This window comes from Muntiacus reevesi, chromosome 14 (genome assembly GCF_963930625.1).
Source record: "Muntiacus reevesi chromosome 14, mMunRee1.1, whole genome shotgun sequence".
In the NCBI taxonomy this organism is placed as follows: Eukaryota; Metazoa; Chordata; class Mammalia; order Artiodactyla; family Cervidae; genus Muntiacus; species Muntiacus reevesi.
In genome coordinates, this window is record NC_089262.1 from 29990287 (window position 1) to 30014394 (window position 24108).

A 24108-nucleotide genomic window follows, 5' to 3' on the forward strand; every position below is an offset into this window, starting at 1 on the left:
GTTTGACCAATTCCTTGCAATGTTGATATAGCTATCTGTTTAGGCCATGCTCGGGGCCAGTGTCTCTCAACAATAACAGAAACATCAACTCCTGTGTCCAAAATGCCTGTAAACAACTTTCCATTTATTCTTAACGTTAACTCAGGACGATTATTAGTTATTGCCTGGACCCAGTAGGTGTCAGAGGATCCAAAGGCACTTTCCCCTCTCCTGGAAGCCAATGCTTTTCCTGTCTGCACCGCAGGGACCAATATCAATTGAGCTATATGCTGTCCACTAGCTATGGTGGTAATACATTGCGGGGAATGGGCCATAATTTTGATTTCTCCTGTATAATCAGCATCAATTACTCCAGGAGCTATGAGCAGTCCTTTTATGGTAGAGCTACTACGTCCAAGCAAAAGGCCTACGGTTCCATCAGGCAAAGGGCCGTATACCCCAGTGGGCAGAGCTTGCATTCCCATTTCGGGAGTCAATACTGTGTAGGAGGAGGAACAGAGGTCCAAGCCTGCGCTCCCTGAGGTGGCTCTGAACAAGTCTGTGACTCGCCTTCTACCACCTGATTTCCCAGAATTGCCCCATAACATTGTTTCGGGGCCAGGGACTGGCCCCTCACCCAGTTTCCCGACTGCGAGGGAAGTGGGTTGCCCTGGACATCAATTTTTGATTTACAATCTTTTGCCCAATGCCTTCCTTTTTTGCATCTAGGGCATAAATTAGGAGTTTTAATATTCCCCGAATTGGCTCGTTAGGGGCAAAAGGCGGCACGATGTCCGGGCTGGCCACAAACAAACCAGCCAGCATTTCCTCTACTAGGCAATCCTCGTTTATTTTTTATCTGCTGTTGATATAGCATTTCTTTTATGCTTTTACCTTTTAAAGCTGCAGCCAGGGTAATACCCTGCATATAGGAAGGTCCAATATCAGCACATAAACGAATGTAGTCTGATAGGACCTCCTTTTTTCTGTACGGTCTAAGCGCAGCCTGACAGGCAGAATTTGCATTTTCATAGGCTAATTGTTTGGTAAGCACCATTCCAGCCTGCTCATCAGCCATAATCTTACCTACTGCTTCAAGAAGAAGAGCCACAAAATCTTGATATGGTTCATCAGGCCCCTGATGAATTTTTGAAAGGTCCTCAGTCTTATTACTAGAACAAGGAAGCTTTTTCCAAGCCTGCCGAGCAGCATTAGAAATTTGAGCATATGCTCCAGGCAAATAATTTAATTGAGCATTCGTATTCTGATAAGCTCCTTCCCCTATCAACATCTCATATGTAGTATTAATCCCTTGTCGCTGGTTTAATTCAGCTATAAGGCTACATTGTTCCATAAATTCTGATTTCCAAAATTAATAGTCCCCTCCTGTTAAGCAAGCTCTTGCTGTTTGTTTCCAATCACTAGGTGGCAGATTTTGACCTCCTAAATTCTCTATCATAGCCTGGGTAAAAGGAGCCGTGGGGCCGTATTGTGCACAAGCAATTTTTAAATCTTTTAGTTGTTTGAAAGGTAAAGCTTCATAACACCGTTGGTTTTCAAGCTCGAGAAAGCAGCGGAGAATCCCTGAACAGCTTCTCCAGCTCTTTGGGCATGTTGCATAGCTTTTTGCAAGGGGGACAAACTGTGTGATTCATGAGCTATAGCTAACGATTTTCCAGGTTTGGAAATAGGCGGAGGATCTAATCCAGCAATAATTGAGGGTGCATAAGCAGGAGGCACAGTAGGGATTGCACCAGCACCTTCATCCCTACCTTCCCTTTTAATTTCTTCCTTTATTGTTATTAATAATTGCTGCATGAGTGCCTCCAGACTCTTTGTCGGAGGGGCAGCTGCTGCCTGCACATTTGAATCGTCAGTTACAAGTAATTCCCAATGATCATCCTTATGGTAAGCAGCTGCCTGTTCCTCTAAACTTTCCTCATCCTCTGGAGTCAACGTTCCCTCATTTTCCTTCAAAGATTTGGCAGATTCTAATTCAAAGGTTGAGGGTGTTTTCCCTTCAGGAATAGCATAAACTTTGGGAGTAGCATAAATTGGATCTTCGGGTGGGAGCATGTGTTTTAATTTACTCCCTTCCTCATGTTCAAAATCAAGGCAGTCTCTTATTAAAGACCATAATGAAAATGTCTCCACAGGAACCTTATTAGGTCTGTGGAGAGTATAATAGGTTTGAATCTGTTTCCCTATCTTTTTCCATATCTCTAAACTCATAGTCCCTTCCTGTGGAAACCAGGGACATACTTCCTCAACAAAACTAAGAAAAGTCTGCAATTTTGTTTTAGTAACCTGCATTCCCTGATGCTTTAACATTATCTGTAACATATGCACAAACAACTGACGACTATGATCTTGCCCCGTAGTTTATACTCTTGACAATAAACCTTCCTACCCCACAATGTTCAAGCAAATATCCTTTTACTTACTTGCTGCAAAATTTCCAACGGGTAGCGGCCGAGAGGAACTTTCGACGAGTCCCACGCTGTTGGGCGCCACTTGCCGGACCAGCCGGGAGATTTCAGCGAGCAACACGACGCGTTCCTTTAGGCTAAGAAATAAAGACACAGGACAGATGGGGTCGAGAGGATCGCTGCAGTCAATGATGCTCCTTTATTCCTCTAAGCTTCATTTATACTTAAACCAAGAAGGAGGCATCCCAAAGAAAATTCTTCCCCGTGTACATCATCTTTAAGATAACAATCACTAGAACTCTCACTAGGCGCCAGAGCACAGGAATGGCATCCTGATTTATCTTAGGGGTAATCGTAAAAAGGCTATCTGTCTGCATCTTGTGTGCATTCAAGGCTTACTAGTGTTCTGTTTAACTTTGGATAGTAAATTCCAGAGGGGTGGCGGGACAGAGAGCTATGTCCTTGAACGGACCCTTGATAATCAATCAAGGCAGCTCCCAGAGTCAGCTCTTTCAAGCCGCTCCCCGCATCCCAGCATCAGAGTCTTTTCAAATTAGTCAGTTCTTCGCATGAGGTGGCCAAAGTATTGGAGTTTCAGCTTCAGCATCAGTCCTTCCAATGAACACCCAGGACTGATCTCCTTTAGGATGGGCTGGTTGAGTCTCTTTGCAGTCCAAGGGACTCTCAAGAGTCTTCTCCAACACCACACTTCAGAAGCATCAATTCTTCGGCACTCAGCTTTCTTCACAGTCCAACTCTCACATCCATACATGACCACTGGAAAAACCATAGCCTTGACTAGATGGACCTTTGTTGACAAAGTAATGTCTCTGCTTTTTAATATGCTGTCTAGGTTGGTCATAACTTTCCTTCCAAGGAGTAAGCGTCTTTTAATTTTATGGCTGCAATCACCATCTGCAGTGATTTTGGAGTCCAGAAAAATAAAGTCTGACACTGCTTCCACTGTTTCCCCATCTGTTTCACATGAAGTGATGGGAACAGATGCCACAATCTTAGTTTTTTGAATGGTGAGCTTTAAGCCAACTTTTTCACTCTCTTCTTTCACTTTCATCAAGGGGCTTTTCAGTTCCTCTTCACTTTCTGCCATAAGGGTGGTGTCATCTGCATATCTGAGGTTATTGATATTTCTCCCGGCAATCTTGATTCCAGCTTGTGCTTCCTCCAGCCCAGCATTTCTCATGATGTACTCTGCATATAAGTTAAATAAGCAGAGTGACAATATACAGCCTTGACGTACTCATTTCCTGATTTGGAACCAGTCTGTTTTCCCATGTCCAGTTCTAACAGTTGCTTCCTGACCTGCATATAGGTTTCTCAAGAGGCAGGTCAGGTGGTCTGGTATTCCCATCTCTTTCAGAATTTTCCACAGTTTATTGTGATACCCTTACTTTTCTTGAAGAGATCTCTAGTCTTTCCCATTCTATTGTTTTCCTCTATTTCTTTGCATTGATCATTTAGGAGGGCTTTCTTATCTCTCCTTGCTATTCTTTGGAACTCTATATTCAAATGGGTATATCTTTACTTTTCTCCCTTGCTTTTTGCTTCTCTTCTTTTCACAGCTATTTGTAAGTCCTCCTCAGACAACTATTTTGCCTTTTTGCATTTCTTTTTCTTGGGGATGGTCTTGATCACTGCCTCTTATACAATGTCACAAACCTCCATCCATAGTTCTTCAGGCATTCTATCAGATCTAATCCCTTGAATCTATTTGTTACTTCCACTGTATAATCATAAGGGATTTGATTTAGGTCATACCTGAATAGATAATCTAATGGTTTTTCCTACTTTCTTCAATTTAGGTCTGAATTTGGCAGTAAGGAGTTCATGATCTGAGCCACAGTGAGCTCCCAGTCTTGTTTTTGCTGACTGTATAGAGCTTCTTCATCTTTGACTGCAAAGAATGTAATCAGTCTGATTTCGGTGTTGACCATCTGGTGATGTCCATGTGTAGAGTCGTCTCTTGTGTTGTTGGAAGAGGGTGTTTGCTATGCTGCCGGGGTCCAGCCCCAGCAGGATCCAGGGGAACCCTCAGGATGAACGGCGTCGGCGAGAGAGACACGTAGGACCGGCCTTGATAGGGCCAAGTCTGCTAGGGAGAGAGAGAGAGAAAGGGACCAGACAAGGATATGCAGCAGAGTCTGGCAGTTGCTTTATTTTTCACCGTAGGCTTTATACCCTAAGTTGGTACATTTCTAAGGGGTAGATAAGCATACAGACTTAGTTTAACGTTACATCAGCTTGTCCTTCACGAAACCAGGTGTAGTCTGTATATTTTTGTTTATGAGAGTCTTTTCCCATAGATTTTTTGTACATTATCTTCTGGCCTTGAGCTTAGCAGAAAACAGAAAAGTGGCAGTCTCATGGTACAGCAGGTTGCAACATAATAGAAATGCAATCTTGTTAACATGAAAGTCAGTCTTTCTGCAGAAATTCTCAGCTAAATTTATCTAAAAAGTTTAACACACAAAGACTCTGCGACTCTGGAGAGGCAGCCCCTGTTTAGCACTCTTGGTTAAAATTAACAATTATCTTATTGTTTTTACACTAGGGCTGAACTCTTATTTTACTAGATCTCCAACTATATTAACAATAGTTTCCACTGCACAACCTCAGCACATTAACATCAATCAAACGTTGATCTAATAACCACTTTTAAAACAATATTTTTTGTATTCTCTAATAGGGCTTCCTCACTCCCCCAAAGGGCTCTGTGCCTATTAGGGCCCTTTTTATGGTTAATCTCTGTGTATAATATCTTTTGGCTTTCAGGCCTGTTGACAATTTATGGCTTGCACCTGGTGCAACTTAAAGCAACTTCAGTAGCTGACCCTGTCTTTTTTGTGGTTAATCTATTTTCTTTCTATTAGGTGTCATCTCCAAACGAACTAGATAGGATTACATTTTCACAGAACAGAAATGCAAAGGATTGCAAAAACAGCAGATATGGCACAAAACAGGCTCTTAGTCCAAAAGTTAATTACCTGCAAAAAGTCACCAGCTAATCTCTATCTAAACTATTTTCTATTAGGCACATATGTGGCTATAATATTTGTGGGGCTTTTTTCACCCCGAGGAGGGACCTATGCTTAATAGTTTCTTTTGTTAGCGTACTGTGCTTAGGATATTTAGAACAATTATGAGCATTTTTTGCAATGGGAGCACACATTTATCAAACAAGCCAGAATGCCAGCAAAAGGTTTGAATTGAAGCATTTCCTTCATCCCTGGCCCCTTCATAGGGTAGCAGCATCCAGGAGATTTATTATTTAGGGTTTTAAGTTGGTCCTCATTCAGTGAAAGAGGAGCAAGAGAGCTCTCGGCAGGCAACACAAGAATCTGCAGCAGGGCAAATAAGAACAACAGCAGAAAAGGCGGGAGGATATAGGGTGGGGTAGAGGCTGAGGCCAACCTGGAGGGCCCCTTATCCTAGACGGCCTTGCCTGTCAGGTTTTTTCCTCGTGACCTCGTCATGGATGGGGTCCCGGACGATCTTGCCTGCCCGGTATTTTCTTCATGACCTCGTCACGGGCGGGACCTCCCATAACGGCTCCCAGCACTACGCCAAGTGCATTCTCTTGGCATAACTCTGTTAGACTTTGCCCTGCTTCATTTTGCACTCCAAGGCCAAACTTGCCTGTTACTCCGGGTTTTTCTTGACTTCCTACTTTTGCATTTCAGTACCCTATAATGAAAAGGACATCTTTTTCGGTTGTTAGTTCTAGAAGATCTTGTAGGTCCTCACAGAACCATTCAGCTTCAGCTACTTCTGCATTCCTTACTTTTCTGTAACTACTCTCACTCTCACAAATGTTTTCTGTTTTGATGCCACCAATTCCCCTGGGCCAGATGGTAATGGATATGATTATTATTCACAGTCGATGGGAGGGAGGATCAGAGGGTTCAATGGATCTGCTTCAAAGGCATAGGTAGTGAAGTTGCAATGGCCCTCTTCTGGTTCTCTATTAAATAATGCAATCATACCCACTTTACAGATTAAGACAATCAAGGCAAAGTGTCATCTTTGCTTCGATAACTTTTGATACCACCTCTATCATTTAATAAATTTCCATATGCACTTGGGTCTGTTTCTGGACTTTCTATCCTATGCCACTGGTCTGTCTTTGCAATGCACTAGTGCCGCACTGTTTTAAGCTGTATTGGATGTTTTAATGTCTGGTAGACACTCCCCTACGGCTTTTCTTTTTCAGTGTTTTCTGGCCACTCTTGCACATTTATTTTTCCACATGAATTTCAGTATCAACTTGCCATTTTATTCCATTATATTTAAATTCTCAGTACCTTGGTCTTTGACAGTGGTTTCTGTACTTTGAAACCAGTTTAAATTGGCTTAGTGAATGGAGGGCTACCTTGTAACCTCTGAAGGTAGAGATAGTTGGGTAGAAAAGCAGCTTCCTTCAGCTGATTTCTGACATGAGCTGGCTTCAAAGATCTGTCAGAGAATTCTTAGCAGAAGAACCTCAGTTAGCACTATAGCACACAGCCTTTCAGAGCGCAGAAGGTAATGATTTAACTAAATGTCTTGCTGCTGCAAAACAAAGATCCCCACGTTCTCAGTCTACAGTGTCTGAGTCCTCACTGCCCTTTTCTTTACCACTTCCAATAGACTGCTACTAATAATTTACTTTCTGTGACATTCAAAAAGTCATTTCCAGATATCAACTGCCATATTAAACAAAATCTAAATTTATTTCTTTCATATCAAGTAGGTCTGGAAATCATCTGGGGTTGGCATGGCAGCTCATGAAGTATCAAATACTCAGGGAACTTCTATCTTGATGTTCTGCCAACTTCAACAAATTTTTTTCTGCCTCTTGGTTCAAAAGTGATTCCTTGAACTCCAGCCATCACACTCACATTCCAGCTAGTCAGAAGAAGTTGTGGATAAGGGCAGAACTGAGTCATAGGCTGAGAAATTAGATCTTTATCCCATGTGACAGCTAGGAATTAGGGGACAGACTTCTTAAAAAGTGGAAAATAAATATTGGAGGATGCCAGAACATGAGCATGAACTCTGAACACAGTATTTATTACACAAGACATCACTGCCCACTCTCAATAAAGTTATAGCAATTCTGATCTGGCAGTTGGGGTTGGTGAGTTGTTTGTTAATTGTGATGATTTTGTGTAAAAACATTCCTTACTCTATAAACCTACTTACACATTAGGTACTTCTTATTTCGAGAGGGGCTGGGAGACATTAAAATTATAATGTTACCTAATTGACCAGTTCCAGCCCTTTTTAGAGGGCCTCCCCAATAACTCAACGGTAAAGAATCTGTGTGAAAGGCAGGAGACACAGGATACACAGGTTCCACTCCAGGGTCGGGAAGATCCCCTGGAGGACAATACGCAACCCACTCCAGCATTCCTGCCTGAAAAATCCCATGGACAGAGGAGCCTGGAAGGCTACAGTCCAGAGGGCCACAAAGAGCCAAACACAGTTGAGCACACTGCACAGCACAGGTGTTTTTCGAAATCCTGTTCTCGGAGTAGGGTATCTTTCCCATCTTTGCTACTTTATGTGGTGTATTTCTACTGTTTTGAATTTCTCCAGGAAAGAGAGAAACAAAGAACGCTGAGCCTTAGGTCTGTGTGCAAATGCTGTTATGCTATATCACCACTAGGTGGCGATCATGTCCAGGCGCTTGGGACTCCTCTTCTCCCTGAACCCAGCTCCTTCTCCAATCTGGGAGCAAACTTTAAGATCCAATCTCCATCAGATTTGATGGAGGGAAGGGAAGATGGGGGCAGGGAAGCATGAATCTCCGGGGGTGGCTCTGTAGGGACACTTAGAAATAATCAGAGTGCTTTCTTCGTTGCCCTTGCCAATCCAGCCTATTTCACGCAACAGTTACACTAATATTTACTAATCGCTTTCTTCTCCAGGCACTTTTCTAAGTTTTATATGTGCATTAATCCCTCGGCTCCTCCTCATTTCATATATGACAAAACTGACACGTAGGCTGTATTATTTTGTCCTAGTTAGGGGGCAGTGTTAGAACTCAGACTGTCCAACTCTCACATCCACACGTGACTACTGGAAAAGCCACAGCTTTGACTGTATGGACCTTCGTCAGCAAAGTGAAGTCTCTGCTTTTTAATACACTGTCTAGGTTTGTCATAGCTTTTCTTCCAAGGAAAATACTTGTATTGATTGTGCATCTTGAAGCAATGTCTGTGTTTTCCTCCTTTCAGGGCTAATGTGACCTACGGGCAATTCTTACCCTGCCTGATTCGAGTTTCAGGAAAACTATCTGCTTCCTACACTGTAATCTCTTGTCTTTGTGAGAAAAATTATTTTGCCCCTTTGATAACCACCAACTGTTTGTAGTTAAAGGGACAAAACACAGTTGCTCCTAAATGGGCTCATATATTGAAGGCAGACGTGATTTAGGAATTCTTTCTTCCTCTTGGCACCCCTGTTGGTCACAGGGCCAGGTAAGACCAGGTGAGGATCACGGGACTGGAGACACATGAAACATGGTTGATACTCAATTCACCAATCACTCAGGTAAGAATCACAGGGCTGGAGATGCGTAAAACATGGCCAATCACTCAGTTTATTGCATACATTTATCACACAACACAGGTCTGTTCAAGTAGGGAGAACAGGAAAGGGGGTAACCAGCTTCAAGAAGTCTGGGAAGGAGGTCTTAGCAGGAGAAGGGTTCTCTGGTCTGATGCGGGCCCCAGGACAGGCATGATCGGGTTCACTCTCTGCTCCTAGGGAGCCTCCAGCAGCTCCACCTGTAACAGCTTGGAGTAGGGTCCTCCAGAGAAGAGCCTTCAAGTCACTGGGCTCAGAGGTCTCTTTTTAAGAAGCAGTGGTTGTGCCCCAGGGGACGGGGTCTTCTCTATCAGTTGCTCCTTTGATATACATTGCTCCTCAAATTTTTTTCGTTTTTGGGAGGACCTTACTGGAAGGCTTGTGGGGTCTTAGTTCCCCAACCAGGGATTGAACCCTGGCTCTTGGCGGTGAGAGCACTGAGTCCTAGCCACTGGACTGCCAGGGAATTTCCACCCATCAAATTTCTGAACTAAAGTAACACTGTAAAAAAAAAATAAATAAATAAAGTAACACTGTTAGAGAATGAACTTGTGGTTGTCAGGGGGAAGGATGGAGGGAAGAGACAGGGAGTTTGAGATGGACGTATACACTCTGCTATATTTAAAACTGATAACCAACAGGGACCTACTGGAGCTCTACTCAATGATATGTGACAGCTAGTCTGAATGGAAGGGGAGTTGGGGGAGAATGGATACACTTATATGTATGGCTGAGTCCCTTCACTCTTCACCTAAAACTATCACACACTGTTTGTTAATTGACTATACCCCAATCCATGGAGAAGGAGATGGCAACCCACTCCAGTATTCTTGCCTGGAGAATCCCACGGACAGGCGAGCCTGGCAGGCTATAGGCCATGGGGTCACTGAGCGTCGGACACAACTGAGTGACTGAGCATAGCACAATACAAAAAAAAAAAAATTTTTTTTAACAAATTAAAAAAATAAAGTAACACTGTTAGTATATCATTCTAAGACACACATAGTCCTGTTAGGGGAAGCACACTGATTGAAACCGCCCACCCTGGCCAGGCACCATAGTAACCATTTGCATGAGTTGTTTTATGGCAGGAGATCCTGATAAGGAATACGGAACTAATAAGCCACCACCAGCCGGAAGAGTTCGGGAAAGATCGAAAGGAGACACTACCTGTCCATCCACTTCCCAGAATCCCTCTTGCTAGCATCCACCTTGGCTGAGCGATGCGTGCGCCACCAGGAAAGACTCTGAATTAGAATGATTGGCCAAAGACCACCCGGAAATGAATCCCATCACCATAAAACCCAAGACTGTGAGCCACGCGGCAGAGCAGTTCTCCTGGGTTCCCTTACCTACTGCTCTCCACCCGGGTGCCCTTTCCCAATAAAATCTCTTGCTTTGTCAGCATGTGTCTCCTCGGACAATTCATTTCCGAGTGTTAGACAAGAGCCCAGTTTCGGGCCCTGGAAGGGGTCCCCCTTCCTGCAACAGTCCTACAGTGAACATTTCAAAACAACCATCATGGAGGCTTACCTTGGCCACGGTGACTCCATTGTGGACTAATTAGCATGGCCTATGGGCTTCGCTGATGGTGCGGTGTTAAGACTCTGAGCTTCCACTGCAGGAGGTACAGGGGAACTAAGATCCTACGTGCCAAGTGTCACTGCCAAAAATAAAAAGGCCTAAAGTCATACAAGATGAACAGGAATCACATGATTGCAATCCACAGAGACAAATCGATGGAAACATGGGGCCAACCAAGTTCTGGAAGACTCTACCACCAGCCAGCTGGGGGTGTCTAGATGCCATTTTCTGAGCAGGGAAGAAGCAGGGCCACCCATTGGACGTGTGCCTCACTTGCATATTTGCTCTTTTCTTCATCCTCACATCCTCATCCTGATGGTGCATGACTGGCCCTCCGAGCGTCGACTTAGGATCATGATCAGTGACAAGCAGATGGGGCCTGCTGGAGCCAGTTCTTTTACCTGATCATGTAAAACAACCAGGGGCTTAGAGCAGTAAGTCACCTAAGAGGGGAGGAAGGAAAAGGTGAGAAGAAGATCTAATAGTGGACTGAGAGGGTAAAAGGATGCTTAGGGGGGGTTAAGAAGGAAAGGGAAGGGGCAGAAGGGGTGTCCTGGCTGCAGTAACAAGCCATGGAGGGAATGGGGCCACATTCAAAGGAAAGTCCAGTTTGCCCCTTCTTCCACCAGAAACACGCATTCTGGTCCTACAGAAGCTCTGCAGCCCACTTGGGACCTGCCATGTCTCCCACAGGCTGACACCAATGTACCCCATTTCTGAAAAGCCACATTGGAGCCTCTGCGGAGGCCCCACTGATGATTGAAAAGCCCAGACTTCGGCCTCTCAGTCCTGTCCTGCCTGCTGCAGTCTCCATGAGCTGAGGAAATTATCCTTCCTGTCTTGATCTTGGCGAGGAAGCAGTGTGCGGTCGTGTGAAGCAAGATCTTCATTCCCTGTCCAGGAACTGAACCTGGAAAGCCTGGATGAGAACCAGGAATCCTAGCCGCCAGACCAGCAAGGGCTAGAGGCTAGAAGCTATTTTCCTCTGGATCTTTGCCCCCAGTGAAAAATGCATTTATCAGGGAGGCAGACACTATAAATGCAGGTACAGAGTTTATTATTAGAGACAGAACACAACAAGTGGGACAGCACACAGAGAAACAGTTCGTTTACTTAGGACAGAAGCAAGGCAGAGAAAGTGTGTGCGTGTCCCTCCTAGTGAGGAGGACCGCAGTAAAGAGGCAGTCAAGCCATTTACATAGGTCAGTTCTTCTGGGTCTTTGCCTTTCTTCATGCCAAGTATCTGGTTTCTTTTTTCACACCTGAGCTACCCTGGGACACTCCCCAGGTGCACATGCAACTCTCAGCCAAGGGATCCTGAAGTGAAGGCTTCTGGGAGGAGCAAGGCTCATTATGGCCTGGCGTTATCGCCTGATTTTTGACCCACAAGGAGCCTATCTGTGCATGTGCAGTGTCTCCTTCATCCCCAAAGAGGGGAGAGCGGAGCCCACTTAATCTTGTACTCAGATGAAGTTTCGCCCCTCTTCGTCTTTGTCATGACTATTTCCTTGACTATTGTCATAACTATTACCTTAAGGCGTTTACAAAAGACAAACATTGTCTGTTTACCCTGTTTCTTTGTTACTTCCACTACAGAGGGCAAACAGGAGGCTGATTGCAAATGCCTTAACTGGAGCCCACCTGTCTCTGGTCTCAGAAAATGCTCAGTTTTAAGTATCCAGCCTGAAGCCCATTTCCTTGTGCCCTATGAAATGCAAACGGGACGCCAGTTGTAAATGTCTAACCTGGAGCCCGTCTATCTCCTACATCAATCACAGCCTCAGTTTCCCCATCTGTGACCCTAGCCTAGGGGTGATTCTGGAGAAAGGAAAGAGTGGACCTCAGTGTGGGTTGTGGGGTGGGAATGGGGTGGAGTTTGGGGGGTAGGGGAGAGCTAGGTACGTATTCTTGCTGCCTCCTTCACGTCACCCTGTCAGAGAGCCTGACAAGGAACAAAACTAACGGGTTCATCTCTGAAAGCGCAAATGGGCTTTCAGCGCAGCCACTGATGACGCTGGCTCTCAGCAGGGGCTCAGAGGCCAGACAGCAGAACGATGACTCTGCTCAGCCCTAAACTTTCTCAACTTTGTGATGAGTCAGTGGTTTTGTGTTTATAACCATTGTCCTTGGAGTCTTTGTGTTAATTTAAACACACACACACACACACCTAAGGCTATTTGGTAACATTTTTCCTACTTTCAAACAAAACGAAATTCAAGTTAGACAACTGAATTTATTTGCCAGCAAAGGGACCAGTAAGAAACTAAACTACCTTTAACAGGAAAAAAAAAGAAAAGTCCGGACAATTTGCAGGAGGAAAGAAGCCAACTTTAGGTTCGAGTTCTGGGCCTTGTTTCTGATCACAGTGAGCAGTGAGGGGCTTCTTCCACTCTGCAAGGAGGTTTCCTCTTCTGCAAAGCGAAGCGTTGACTCGAGGGTTTTTATGGTTATTTGTTGTCGCTGTTGTTAGTTACTAAGCTATGTCAGGCTCTTTGGGACCTGAGGGACTGTAACACACCATGCTTCCCTGTCCTTCACTATCTCCCGGAGTTTGCTCAAATTCATGTCCAGTTATTTATTAGTAATACCTAACTTTGCCCCCAGAATTCTACTTTAAAAGAGATGTAAATATGCAGTGTAAATTCGTGAATGTAAACAACTTCAAATGCATTGGATTATTACAAAGTAAAGAAACAAGGCTATATGTGTATATATTTCAGTTGCACTAATCACCAAGATCCTGATACAAGTGAGTGTGAATACTAACGGTCTTTTTCTTTCTTTTTCTTTTGCTGTTGTTTGTTTTGCTTCTTTGTTTTCAATAATGCCTTGCCAACTCAGAGTACTACTTAACTGGGGCAGAGCAGGTTTTAATCTGATGTCATCAAAAACAAAACAATCCCCCCAAAACTAGCTAATCAGGCAGCGTAAATTAGTGCATTTGAGTGCGTCAATGATTTTGAGCATATATACATATATTTAATTTTAAACTTCTATTTTTATTGGAGTATAGCTGATTAACAACGTTGTGATAGTTGAGTATATATTTTAACAGCACTTTTTATCACAAGATAAAATATATTTTCAGGTGAAATTGGGATAAAACATTTGAATAGCCCTAAAGAACCCTCTAGATTCACAGAGTACTTGGAAATCTCCTGGGCTAGAGGTTCTCTAACTTGTAGTCTGAGAGTCTTTACCTTTGCCCCTTCCCTAAACATGGTTCCCTCCTCTGCCCCCTCATGCATTCTAGAAATTCCTACTGTGAATCTGGCATAGTTCTAGCCTTGGAACACTTTAAGTGAATCTCTCCCAAATATGTGTACAAACCATCAACTTAAAGAAAGACACATAATACGAGAGTAGAGAGTTTAAATTTTAATCAGGATCTTACTGAGGGTGATAGTCTGGGAGTCAGCCACGCACTCAGTTAGCTCTGCTCCAAAGCAGCAGGAGAGAAGCCTACCAATGGGATTTTTCACAGAACTAGAACAAATAATTTCACAATTTGTATGGAAATGTAAAAAACCTCGAATAGCCAAAGCAACGTTGAGAAAGAAGAATGAAACTGGAGAAATCAACCTGCCTGACTTCAGACTATACTACAAATCTACAGTCATCAAGAGAGTATGGTACTGGCACAAAGACAGAAATAGAGATCAATGGGAAAAAAATAGAAAGCTCAGAGAAAAATCCATGCACCTATGGACACCTTATCTTTGACAAAGGAGGCAAAAATATAATGGAGAAAAGACAATCTCTTTAACAAGTGGTGCTGGGAAAACTGGTCAACCACCTGTAAAAGAATGAAACTAGAACACTTTCTAACACCATACACAAAAATAAACTCAAAACAGATTAAAGATCTAAACATAAGACCAGAAACTATAAAACTCCCAGAGGAAAACATAGGCAGAACACTCTCTGACATAAATCACAGCAAGATCCTCTATGACCCACCTCACAGAGTAATGGGAATAAAAGCAAAAATAACCAAATGGGACCTAATTAAACTCAAAAGCTTTTGCACAATGAAGGAAACTATAAATAAGATGAAAAGACAGCCTAGCATTCAAAGTGGGAGAAAATAATAGCAAACGAAGCAACTGACAAAGAATTAATGAATATATGAACCGCTCCTGCAGCTCAATTCCAGAAAAATAAATGACCCAGTCAAAAAATGGACCAAAGAACTAAACAGACATTTCTCCAAAGAAGACATACAGATGGCTAACAAACATATGAAAAGATGTTCAACATCACTCATTATTTAGAGAAATGCAAATCAAAACCACAATGAGGTACCATCTCACGTCGGTCAGAATGGCTGCTATCAGAAAGTCTACAATAAATGCTGGAGAGGGTGTGGAGAAAAGGGAACCCTCTTACACTGTTGGTGGGAATGCAAACTAGTACATCCACTATGGAGAACAGTGTGGAGATTCCTTAAAAAACTGGAAATAGAACTGCCATATGACCCAGCAGTCCTACTGCTGGGCATACACACTGAGGAAACCAGATCTGAAAGAGACACGTGCACCCCAATGTTCATTGCAGCACTGTTTATAATAGCCAGGACATGGAAGCAACCTAGATGTCCATTGGCAGACGAATGGATAAGAAAGTTGTGGCAAATATACACAATGGAATATTACTCAGCTATTGAAAAGAACTCATTTGAATCAGTTCTAATGAGGTGGATGGAAGTGGAGCCTATTAAACAGTGTGAAGTAAGTCAGAAAGAAAAACACCAATACAGTATATTAACACATATATATGGAATTTAGAAAGATGGTAACAACAACCCTATATGCAAGACAGCAAAAGAGACAGATATAAACAACAGACTTTTGGGCTCTGTGGGAGAAGGCAAGGGTGGGATAATTTGAGAGAATATCATCGAAACATGTACATTACCATATGTGAAACAGATCACCAGTCCAAGTTCAATGCATGAAACAGGGCACCTGAAACCAGTGCACTGGGACAACCCAGAGGGATGGGATGGGGAGGGAGGTGGGAAGGGGGTTTGGGATGGGGGACACGTGTACACCTGTGGCTGATTCATGTCAATGTATGGCAAAAATCATGACAATACTATAAAGTAGTTAGCCTCCAATTAAAATAAATAAATAAACTTTTTTAAGCCATTGACACTGGGTCCATTTTGTATTTCTTCAAGGATGCTCTAAAAAAAAAAAAAAGGATGCTCTAAAGGAGGTTGCATTTTTTCTTTTCTTTTCTTTCTTTTTTTTTTTGGTAATATGGTGCCCTACTCAGAAAAACCCAGAGTCCTGTCAAAATGCCTGCAAAGACTGACCAATGGAAATGTGGCCTTTGTAAACCTAGAGAATAAGGTATTGTCAAAGAAACTTGTCTTATTGAAAGACTTCTGTCCCTTTAGAAACAACACTTGATAGCCTGGAAAGCTAAATGTAGAAGATCTAATTCTTCAGACTCTTAGAGAATATCAGTAGGGATTCAGATTATGTCATTTGGATTCTGACCAAGAATAGGAAAGAGAAAGCTGAATAGATAAACCTGAGAGTTCTTGTCCAATATCCTTTCTTTCCCATGAGCACCAAAAAGATATGGAGTTGGTGTTGCACTGTCCTTCCATCGGATGCAATTCATACGTGCTGTTGGGAACACACATGTAGGAGGATTGGGTAGAGAAACATGGGAGGAGAATGGGGAGGCAAACAGTTTTTTATCAACTTTATCAACTTTTTTAAAACCACATGACCAAGAAAACCCATCTGAGCTTCCCTGGTGGCTCAGAGAGAAAAGAACCTGCCTGCAATGCAGGAGACCTAAAATTCAATCCCTGGATCAGGAAGATTCCCTGGAGAAGGGAATGGAAATCCACTCCAGTATTCTTGCCTGGAGAAATGCATGGACAAAGGAGCCTGGTGGGCTACAATCCACGGGGTCACAAAGAGTCAGACACGACTGAGCAGGACTAACAACAAGCAGGCAAGCTGGACTTAGAAAAGGCTGAGAAACCGGAGATCAAATTGCCAACATCTGCTGGATCATAGAAAAAGCAAGGGAATTCCAGAAAAGCATCTATTTCTGCTTCAGTGACTATGCAAAAGCCTTTGACTGTAGATCACAACAAACTGAGGAAAATTTTTAGAGATGGGAATACTAGACCACCTTATCTGCCTCCTGAGAAACCTATATATGCATGTCAAGAAGCAACAGAACTGGACATGGAATAATAAACTGGTTCCAAATTGGGAAAGGAGTACATCAAGGCTGTATATTGTCACCCTTCTTATTTACTATGCAGAGTACATCATGAAAAATGTTGGGTTGGCTGAAGTTCAGGCTGAAATCAAGATTGCCAGGAGAAATATCAATAACCTCAGATATGCAGATGTCACCATCCTTATGGAAGAAAGTGAAGAGGAACTAAAGAGCCTCCTAAAAAGCTGGCATAAATCTCAACATTCAAAAAACTAATAATCATGGCATCCAGTCCTATCACTTCATGGCAAATAGGTTGGGGAAAATGGAAACAGTGACAGACTTTATTTCCTTGGGCTCCAAAATCAATGCAGATGGTGACTGCAGCCATGAAATTAAAAGATGCTTCCTCCTTGGAAGAAAAGTTATGACCAAACAAGACAGCATATTCAAAAGCAGAGGCATTACTTTGCTGACAGAGGTCCAAGTAGTCAAAGCTATGGTTTTTCCAGTAGTCATGTATGGATGTGAGAGTTGGACTATAAAGAAGGCGGAGTGCAGAAGAATTGATGCTTTTGAACTGTGGTGTTGGAAAAGACTCTTGAGAGTCCTTTGAACTGCAAGGAGATCAAACTACTCAATTCTAAAGGAAATCAACCCATCAACTGCTGAGCAAGCATTTGTGGCTTGTGTATCAGCAGGATGGGCCAGAAGCTTAGTGTTGTGACTGGTTTTAACAAAAAGGAATAAAGGATCTTGACATAAAAAAAATAAATAAATAAAGGAAATCAACCCTGAATATTCATTGGAGGGACTGATGCTGAAGCTGAAGATTCAATAATTTGGCCTTCTGATGTGAAGAGCCAACTCATTGGAAATGATCCTGATGAGGGCAAGAGAAGGGGACAATAGAGGATGAGCTGTTTGGATGGCATTATTGATTCAATGGAAATGAGCTTGAGCAAACCCAGGGAGATAGTGAAGGACAGGGAAGCCTAGTGTGCTGCAGTCCATGGGGTCACAAAGAGTTGGACACAACTGAGCAACTGAACAATAAGGAGGCAAAGGAAATCATGCCAAAATTCATGAAACAATTTGGCTACTTTTTAAGGTATAAAAACATCCTTTACCAAGTTTAATTTAAGCAAGAATGATAGTATGCTTAGAACTATTTAATCAACTGCTTGCTAACCTGAAGCCTGGAAGGAGCCTGACTTCAGAGAATATGTTGTTTTTGTTCTCATCCATTAGGGGGCACCAAAATCCTATAAACGGCCTTCAGAGAGCCCTGGAAGGTTTCAATCAGGAGGAAGGGGATGAACAGGCAGGCTGCCCACGTCCGATCAATGCTCTAAAAGTAGTAATGTCCAATGATTGAAACCCTCCCCAAGAGTCCTGTCTTGCTGTATAAGAATGTGTGGCATTTGCATTAAGAAGCGAGTCTCTAGAAGTGACTCTTGCCCTCTGAGGTCTGATAGAACAGGTCTTATCCAGCTTATTCATGGCCAGACATTCAAACACAAACCTCCAATTTTCACATGTCTTCAGTCTTTTCTTCTCCAGAATAAATATCATGGAAGTTTCGGTAGTTCTTAAATGTATTAGTGAAGGTTCTTTCTGTTCTGTTGCAGGCTGCAGAACTGGGCCCTGGTTAGCTTTACCTGGCATGTCTCACAGGATCAAGAGAACAGTTAGACACCTAAAGCCTGAGAAAGTGGCTGCTAGTTCACAGCAGCAGTCCAAGGTCCTCTTACTACAGCCTTGCCATTCACATGAATCACACAAGTGACTCACGCTCATCTCTGTGTCTCCCAAGTCCAAATTTCATCTTCCTGTAAAGGTTCTGGTGGCTCAGACAGTAAAGAATCTGCCTGCAATGCAGGAGACCTGGGTTCAATCACTGGATCAGGAAGATCTGCTAGAGAAGGAAATGACTACCCACTCCAGCATTCTTGCCTGGAAAATTCCATGGACAGAGGATCCTAGCGGGCTACAGTTCATGGGGTCACAAAGAGTCTGACATGACTAAGTGACTAACACTTTCACTTTCATAGAGATTCTGAAGCCCCATCTGGGATCAGAGATCTAGCCCTGGGCAGGTGATGTGTGTCTATAATGAAGACATGGCTACCGAGTTTCAACACTGAGAAGTGAAAAAACACAGGTTCTAGTTTTGTTATTCTGATCTTGATATCCAGCAGGACCCTAGTTTCCCATCAAGGGATATACATAACAATATCTTTGAGCTGTTTGGCAAATACTATCACTGCAGATGGTGACTGCAGCCATGAAATTGAAAGACACTTGCTCCTTGGAAGAAAAGCTATGACCAATAATTGAAAGACACTTGCTCCTTGGAAGAAAAGCTATGACCAATCTAGACAGCATGTTCAAAAGCAGAGACGTTACTTTGCTGACAAAGGCCCACCTAGTCAAAGCTATGGTTTTGCCAGTAGCCATGTATGGAGGTGAGAGTTGGACTATAAAGAAAGCTGAACGCTGAAGAATTGATGCTTCTGAACTGTGTTGAAGAAGACTCTTGAGAATCCCTTGGACTGCAAGGAGATCAAACCAGTCTGTCCTAAAGGAAATCAGTACTAAACATCTGAACATTCATTGGAAGGACTGATGCTGAAGCTGAAACTCCAATACTTTGACCACCTGATTCGAAGAACTGACTCATTGGAAAAGACCCTGATGCTGGGAAAGACTGAAGACAGGAGGAGAAGGGGCCGACAGAGGATGAGATGGTTGGATGGCATCACCGACTCGATGGACATGGGTTTGAGTAAGCTCCGGGAGTTGGTGATGGACAGGGAAGCCTTGCAGGCTGCAGTCCATGAAGTCACAAAGAGTCAGACACGACTGAGCAACGGAACTGATTGAAGTCCTCACCAGGTGGGAGAAGTTAGCAACATGTGTTCTGCCCGTAGTCCGAGTCCCCGGTCCGGAAAGAAGACTCCTCGAAACAATGCAACTCGCAATAGGGGAATTTATTACTGACTCGAGCCAGGGCCTCCCGCCCTCACCAGGTGTGTGAGGATGAAAGGACCCGAGCCTCAGTTCTCTCGGGTATTTATTAGGTCAAAATAAGCAGCAGGTAGTTGGCGCAATCGGATTGGTTACACAGTGGGTAGTTGGCGTAAGCGGATTGGTTACACAGTTGCAAGGTAATTTTTGTTGGCCCTACGTGGGGCTTTCAGCTTTCCCCTGATAGGTTCCCTTTTTTCTGGCTAGGCATATGTTGATTGGCTGGCTCCAGGTAGCCTGATAATTATGTTACCCCGGGAAACCAGGCCTACTCCTAATCTAGGCTGCCTGCCATGGCGTTAGCCGTGACAGCCTCACACATGGTGGCCAAAAGCATGTAGACCCCAGACGGGTTGGGAACAAGAAGGTGGAAGATGCTGACTCCCACCTACCTCACCACCAACCAATCAGAAAAGCATCCACAAGCTGACCCTCCCCTCTTTTAAGCATTACTATAAAACTTCTCACTATCTCCTCCAGTCAGGACACGGTTTTGAGGCATTAGTCTGTTGTGGCCACCTTTTCCTGGTGAGGCAATAAAGCTGTCATTTTCTACTTCATCCAAAATTCTGTCTCTGAGAGTTAATACAGGGTTGGGTACAGAGGCTTGATCTGGCTCCCATCTCTCCTCTGAAAATTGACCGTTTGTTCATTTTCTCTTTACATTGGCGGCCAAGTGTTGAGGGTGGGTCTGAAACCATGCAGAGCAGTGGACTATCACCCTCTGATTCTGAACCCCATGCTTCTATTACTGTGATCTAAGATATGAGCTTTTTTTGATTCACATGACTCTTCTCAGCTCTTCAAACGTTACCTTCATCTTGTATTTCAGCCATGTGGTCTGGTGATTTAAATGTCAGGTCGTCACCCCAAGAATTTTCATCTATAACATCTGAATTACTGTTCCAGCTTGCCAAAATCTTTTGCATTTTGATTCTATCACACATTAGAGCACAAAGTTACGCCAATATTATTTTTGGCTATTAATTTAGCAAAGTTCTGCTTTGTTTTAAAAAACTGAGTTTGGCAGGAGAATGAGACAATAGAAATCACTGAGCTACCCAGAAATTGTACAAAATGTGTAAGAGAACTCCTTACTTTTAGGAATCCATCATACTTTCAGGAAATTTTAGTTCTATAAACACAGATTTGAATACTTAGGTTTTTGTCTTATTATTTATAATTGAAAAAACATTGGAAACTCATTTACTGCCTAATGGTGAGGGAATGTGTAAATAAATTTTGATATAGTCATTCAATGAAATATTTTTGCCACCAATAGAAATTTATTTATAAAGACTTTTTTAAGATATAGAAAAATATGTATCACTATATGCAATATATTTTATATAAATTTAGCAGAAACTTGTATTCTCATTATGATATTTTGATTTTTTTCTTTTCTGTATTTTTTTCACTTTTATAATGAAATAAATGGAAAGTCTTCTCTGATGAAATTCTGTTTCATGATCACTCTCAGCTTTTGATTATGGATAAATTCTTTGCATTTTTATGTCTAAGGAACTTTCATTTTGTTGTTGTTGTTGTTGCAGTTTTCGAGCTATTTCTTGGAGAACACTGGGCCCTGTGCCCCCGGCCTCTCCGGGCGCCCCACCCCACCCTGAGCTGGCGCATCTCAGCAACTCCGTACTCACCCCATGTCCACTCAGGCTGAGATCGCAGCGGGGCCCACAGGTCGGGGGCCCAGAAAAGGCCCGTCACGTGAAGAGGAGAAATGGTCAATTTGTAATAAACCAAGTTCTCCACCTTCAGGCTGCTGTGGGCGGAACTTTCATTTTTTTAAAACTATCTTGTGACATAGGGTTTCCTTCACTTTGTCCCACTCACATATGTTTTATAGTAGAACCACCCCAATGCGATAATTAGCACTTCCTGTTGAGCTTATCTGGAAGAGCTCTGAAGCCTGCCGCGGCTGTCGCTGCTAAGCCTGAGTCTCTGTCAAATGTTGTCGTTTATTCACTAAGTTGTGTTGGACTCTGCGACCCTATGGACTGTAGCCAGGCAGGCTCCTCCACCCATGGGATTCTCCAGACAAGAATACTGGAGTGGGTTGCCATTTCCTCCCTCCAGGGGATCTTCCTGACTCAGGGATTGAACCCTCGCTTCTTGCATCTCCTGCCTTGGCAGGTGGATCCTTTTACCACTGTGCCACCTGGGGTGCCCCTCCTAAACTGGGAAGTCTGCAGTGTCAGCTCCTCAGAGCCCCTGTGTGGTGTGAAGTGCCTGACTCTAAGACTCTCTGATTGTACTGGAAGGGCCAGACATGAAGATTTTGATAGTGAGGTCTCCATCTCAAAGATATCTATCTCCAACAAATCTCCACATTGCTAGCGACACAACCAGATACAGTGTCAGGTTGCCTCACCCTTGAAGTTCCCCTTGTAGGGAGCCCTGGGTGAAGTAGATAACTGCCCCCTTGCATGCTTTTCTCCTCTAGCATCCCTATCCCTGCTCTTATGTTTAATTTTTTAATTTTTTTTTATTTTTCAGTGGGTTTTGTCATACATCGATATGAAAAAAGTATGGAACGCTTCACGAATTTGCATGTCATCCTTGCGCAGGGGCCATGCTAATCTTCTCTGTATCGTTCCAATTTTAGTATATGTGCTGCTGAAGCGAGCACCCTGCTCTTATGTTTAAAGAGCGAAGTCCTAGCCCCCTCCCACCCTCAACACCAAGAAAGGCAGAGCCCCAGGTCTGCACTTTCTCTCTCTCTCCATGACCTCACTGTGTTGCCTCATGCATGCTGTGTCCCCTCCAGGACTTAGGAGTCATAAGCCTTGCTGTTGTTTTTTGAAGTTTCCTGATGGTTGTAGCTGATGTGCCTCTTACAATTACAAAACAACATAGGGGCTGGTCCAGCCACAGTACTGGATCCAGTTCTAAAAACATCTGTGAGACTCACCACAAATGTGAGTGTGTGTGTGTGTGTGTGTCAGTCATGTGACCCCATGGACTGCAGCCCACCAGGTTCCTCTGTCCATGGAATTCTCCAGTCTAGAATACTGGAGTGGGTTGCTATTGCCTTCTCCAGAGGATCTTCCCAACCTAGGGATCAAGCTCAGGTCTTCTGCATTGCAGACAGATTCTTTACAGTATGAGCCACCAGGGAGGCACCACAAATAGGACAGCTAAAGTGGGCACACCCAGAGGTTCTGAGAGCATCACTAGCCAGAGGCTGAGACCGATAGGAAATGCCCTGTCGTTGCTGTCTTCTACCTGGAGGCTCAGCTTTGCTCTTTTTCTGAGTTAATCACTGGAGTTGCAGAAAGATTAGTGGGATCTGAAATTATATCACAGGTCTGGTCTAGGGTTCTGTGTGCTGGGAATGAACCACATTCCTCCATGTCATGGAGGTTGAAGCAGAAGGATTTCCGCTGCCATTCAGCAAAGAGCTGAACTTGGCCTTGTTTCCCCACCACTATCGCTGTCTTCCACACCTTCCACACTAAGACTGGATGTGGGGCACCAGCCTCTTTGTCTGCTGGCCTATGGTCCTTGTCCTCCATGTCCTCTGCCTGCCTTCTGTCTGTGGGAAAACTTTAGCCAAAGAACAATTTTAATCAGAGAAGTGACAGAAGGCAGAAACAACGGGAAATAGTCAAATGAGACCAAATAATAATAGTTTCATCATTAAGCATAGTCAAGGACTGTAGTTCCTTCTCAAGGGCTATAGATAATATTCTGAGGCATATCCTGTGAGCTGTCTTACAGATATTAAAACTTCCACCAGGTGGAAGAAGTTAATTGCATGATGACCAGACCATAGCCATGACATTGTTGTTGCTGTTCAGTTGTTCAGTCGTGTCTGACTCTTTGCCACCCCATGGACTGCAGCACACCAGGCTTCCCTGTCCTTCACCATCTCCCGGAGCTTGCTCAAACTCATGTCCATTGAGTTGGCGATGCCATCTATCCATCTCATCCTCTGAAATTCCCTTCTCCTCCTACACTCTTTCCCAGCATCAGGGTCTTTTCTAATGAGTCAGGTTTCATATCAGGTAACCAAAGTACTGGAGCTTCAGCTTCAGCATCAGTCCTTCCAATGAATATTCAGTGCTGATTTCCTTTAGAATTGACTGGTTTGATCTCCTTGCAGTCCAAGGGACTCTCAAGAGTCTTCTCCAGCACCACAATTCAAAAGCAGCAATTCTTCGGCATTCAGCCTTCTTTATGGTTCGACTCTTACATCCACACATAACTACTGGAAAAAAAACAGCTTTGACTATATGGACCTTTGTTGGCTAAGCGATGTCTCTGTTTTTTAATACGCTGTCTAGGTTTG

The 24108-nt window shown here is 43.4% G+C and overlaps 1 protein-coding gene and 1 non-coding gene across 2 annotated transcripts; both read right to left on the reverse strand.

The window, feature by feature from the left end:
- Positions 1–472: 472 nt before the first annotated feature.
- Positions 473–5970, reverse strand: LOC136146411 (endogenous retrovirus group K member 8 Gag polyprotein-like). Its single transcript, XM_065905298.1, is given in 4 exon segments — positions 473–1545; positions 1548–2360; positions 2424–2545; positions 5924–5970. Coding segments are annotated over 4 exon segments (2055 nt in total).
- Positions 5971–22339: 16369 nt separating this feature from the next.
- Positions 22340–22446, reverse strand: LOC136146753 (U6 spliceosomal RNA). Its single transcript, XR_010659042.1, has one exon. It is a non-coding gene; the product is annotated as a U6 spliceosomal RNA (small nuclear RNA).
- Between the last annotated feature and the right edge of the window lie 1662 nt (positions 22447–24108).